At 31.5% G+C, this 3,876-nt stretch overlaps 1 protein-coding gene across 1 annotated transcript; it reads right to left on the reverse strand.

The window, feature by feature from the left end:
• Positions 1-782: 782 nt before the first annotated feature.
• Positions 783-3,617, reverse strand: LOC133817373 (guanine nucleotide exchange factor SPIKE 1-like). The gene is made up of 6 exons (XM_062249875.1): positions 3,526-3,617; positions 2,988-3,098; positions 2,598-2,780; positions 1,632-1,775; positions 1,212-1,385; positions 783-917 (listed from the first exon to the last, which is right to left on the reverse strand). Exons 1-6 carry the CDS (start codon positions 3,610-3,612, stop codon positions 798-800), a joined length of 819 nt encoding a protein of 272 aa, XP_062105859.1. The 5' UTR covers positions 3,613-3,617; the 3' UTR covers positions 783-797.
• Between the last annotated feature and the right edge of the window lie 259 nt (positions 3,618-3,876).

Here is a 3,876-nt window from a genome sequence, read left to right on the forward strand (position 1 = left end):
GTTAAGGCATACACATATATTTAATCACAATTATGATGAAACATACATGATACAATAGTATATATATATATATAGAGAGAGAGAGAGAGAGTAAGGCACACATATATGTAGGGATAAAGAGAAAGCTTAATGAAACTAAAGTACTAGAAATTAGTAATAGATTCAGACCAAGAAATCTTTAGTGGGACTAAGAATCATGGTACTAGAAAATCAAGTAACTGCTATAACATACAATTAAAAATCTCAGCACAAGAACAATCAAAACCATTTGAGCAATAAGGAATGAATTTTAATAGGTAAAAAAAGAAAAAGAGAATATATAAACTTTAGAATGAATGAATCACTAAGATGATCTTATCATTGATTCACTATAGCATCTGGTTATAACTATAGCATATATATAATTAGTCATCATGATTTGTCCTACGTAGAAACAACCAGCCAAGAAGAAACAAAGAGAGAGACTATGAACCAAACTTGAAACCTGTTTAATCATAACTTGCAAGCTAGCTTCTCAAGTCCCATCCTCAATTTTCTGAAATTAGAAAGATTATACAGAAACAATTAGAAGAAAATTACTACACTTAACTTTCTTTGATAATATTTTCTCTAATTAATCCGCTAGACAACTACATACAAATATATTAGAGTATTAGATCATATATAAATCTTTATGATTACAGTTAATATATTAAAACTACATATTCATGCTATTTTAGATCATATAACTATAAACCCAGCTACACAATTTATCATCCCTTTATGCTTTCTTTAGTTCTCAAGATAGCATATTAGAATCAATCAAGTTTTCCATAGTCTGTAGCAATAGTATGGGAAGCAACCATTGTGGAAAATTTCTCAGTAATTTCTAAAACCTGAAGACTAACAGAAGCACTCAAGTTTTCTTCCCAGAGCTCCTGAAAATGGTAAAGTTATTAGCCACCTAAAAGTAAAATATGACTGAACAAATTCAGAATGGGGTTGAAGTACTTTGCTACACAAAACAATCTGCTATTGCAGCAATCTGTAATAAGATAGGATCAGTTTTTTATTATTGTTTTTTACTATGTTCGTTTTCTGTTTCAAGCTATATTTTAGCATATTAAGATCGTCCCTTGATCTCTAATCTTTGTATTTTTTTTCCCATGATTAATACAAAGAAGTTTCTTTTCAAAAAAAAAATTAATATGATAATAATAAAGTAAACATACCAGTTTTTGCCTCAATAATGCGTGCAAAGATTCTCTAAGAGCCTGAGCAGAAGCTCCAATTCTAGAAGATTGTGCCTGAGCCAGAGCCTCTCTCAATGAATATGGCTGGCTAGGAGAACTTAACTGAGAATTTACTATTTGCCACAAATATCCATTTTCAGGTGTTCCCTGAGGCTGCATGAGTGGGATTCAACATTAGCGTTATACGTAAAAATGAGTAGCTTCTTACAACTCATATATCAGGGATTTGGACAATGCACAAAACTACTTAGAAAAAGTAACTAGTACCTACTGTTTGACAATATAAGGATGAACAAATGACCTCAAAACAATCAATAAGTAATTAAAAAAAACATTATTGATAGACAAAACACTGGAAGCATCGATTTCTTGATTTAAGACCACAATAAATTAACTCACTCTGACTTCTTGTCTTGATGCCTCAGACAGATAATTGTTGATTGCCGGAGAAAGTCTATCAGAGTACTTAGGGGAAGCAGGTGCATCCCCAACAGGACTACGAGAACTAGAACCCATAAGCATGCCATCAGCAGACCTTCTGTGCTGTAAAAATGAATAATAGAAAATCAGTGTCACAGGCAATGGCAAAAGAAAGAGTGAGAATCAACAATAGCTAAATTACTGTACATTGTTAACTTACTTCTCCTATTATTAGAATATTACTTTTACCCAACATGAATAATATATAAAAATATAGCATCCATTCTAATACCATGGTTAAAGGGTATACTTCTGGAAACCTTCTATGCAATAAATGGCTCCATAGTAACAAGTTTTTCCTTTATCATTCTTAGCCAAATGATTAACATTCTTATATTGCATAAAGCCCGAAAGAGGTAATCATGACCAAAAAATTAAACACAAGGAAACAAATGACAGAGATGACAAAACTCTAAAGATGTGCACATCCAAGTTCAATTGACCCTCCCTTTGAATCAACTCAAGAACTAAGCAAAACCAAAATGTTTGTTTACATGCAAAGAATGTGCATTTAAAGAACAAGGATAACCAAACTTTTGTCATTCTGAGTAGGTCAATTTTCATCGACAAGTGGCATATATTATTACTCATGTCTCAGTTAAATAAAATTAAGGGGGAAAAATCCTGGATATGGACTTACAACATTTGGAGATCAGAAAGTTATATCATTTGAGGGCCCCACTTTGGTGCATTTTGCCATAATTTAAGCTACCACGTCAATTTTATAAAAACTTGTAAACTTGACAACCATTCAAAATAAGATAGCAAATAAATAAAAAGATTATATGTATGCATGGTTTATACTTTATAGAACCCAAACAAGTAAACTAAATGACACCAACAGTCAATCACAAGATCAAACAGGTACGGGAAATATCAAGGAACCTCAAAAAGACTTAGGCATTCCTCCATGAGTTTGAAAAATAATCTAGTCCTTGCAATGCTCTGCTGCCATGCCTTCACAAGTGATGCATCATCAAGATTGCGCACAATTTTCAAAATAACTATAAGAACTTCACGCTTTTCAACAGTATTAAGGTTGTAAAAAGCAGGCATCTCATCCAAAATCTGCATAGACCACATCACTAATAAGTGAACTAATTGGAGATAGAACTTTGATAATTATACTGTATCATAACATAAATCATTTACTGTTCAATAGAGAAATATTAGCTTGAGCAGTTACAATCTAAGAATATCATTGTGAAATACATAGTTGTTTATATGCAGCATTCCCTCATAAGGCAAAAATAAAGCTTCGATGGCACCATTTACCTGGCCAATAAGAGGAAAATACAGTTGCGCAATATATAGTTTATCTTCAGGCTTCTGGTATCGAGCATCAAATTCATGCTTGTACATAAGGACCACCAGAATTCTAGCAGCCTACACAGACAGGCTTATATGATTACAAATTACAACAGAAATAAAAATATGTAACTGCATCTCACATGAAACTTATTACACTACAAGGGTACATAAACAAGCCAGGGTCAAAGGATGATTTTTACTATGTTTGTTTTCTGTTTCAAGCTATATTTTAGCTTACTGAGATCATCCATTGATCTCTAATCTTTGTATTTTTTTCGCATGATTAATACAAAGAATTTTCTTTTTTTAAAAAAAAAAAAAAAAAGATAGCATATATAGAATCCTAGCTACCCATATTAACAAATAGTTGTTCAATTAGACAAATCATCAAACAGCTGGAGTGCAATACCAAAATGAAGCAATATATAAAATTTGGTTTTCACTACCTATAATTTGATTAATACAACTTATAAAATGATCAAAAGAAAAGATGTGTAGATACCAGTGATATCCAGCTAGTGGAGCAAACTTGAGACCAACTCGAAGAAACTCTCCATTTAAGCACTCCTGCATATGTATAGTATAGCATATATATATATACAGTATATACACATAAGTAGTTACCATGTTATATACTAAGAAAAAGCTCAATATAATAAAGAGAGGCCACGAAAGAGCTATATAATTATAAATATATATTATATTTAATCATCTAACAATAATAATAACAAAATGCAGTAGTAATTTGAGCACACAAAAACTAGAATCACTCATAGTTTCATTAAATCATATTTTGTAGTTTCTTTGCATCAATTTCTCAAACACTTGAAGAGCATCAACCATTAGTTTAAGA

Source organism: Humulus lupulus, chromosome 2 (assembly GCF_963169125.1).
Source record: "Humulus lupulus chromosome 2, drHumLupu1.1, whole genome shotgun sequence".
NCBI classification, from domain to species: Eukaryota; Viridiplantae; Streptophyta; class Magnoliopsida; order Rosales; family Cannabaceae; genus Humulus; species Humulus lupulus.

What these genes read in the sequence shown, in the direction of transcription:
- LOC133817373 (XM_062249875.1), bottom strand. Translation starts at nt 3,612, where the DNA reads ATGCTATACTATACATATGCAGGAGTGCTTAAATGGAGAGTTTCTTCG. An exon ending in CCACTAGCTGGATATCACTG is followed by an intron (nt 3,099 to 3,525) that starts GTATCTACACAT and finishes CTGTCTGTGTAG; the next exon opens with GCTGCTAGAATTCTGGTGGT. An exon ending in CATTATTGAGGCAAAAACTG is followed by an intron (nt 918 to 1,211) that starts GTATGTTTACTT and finishes TACCATTTTCAG; the next exon opens with GAGCTCTGGGAAGAAAACTT.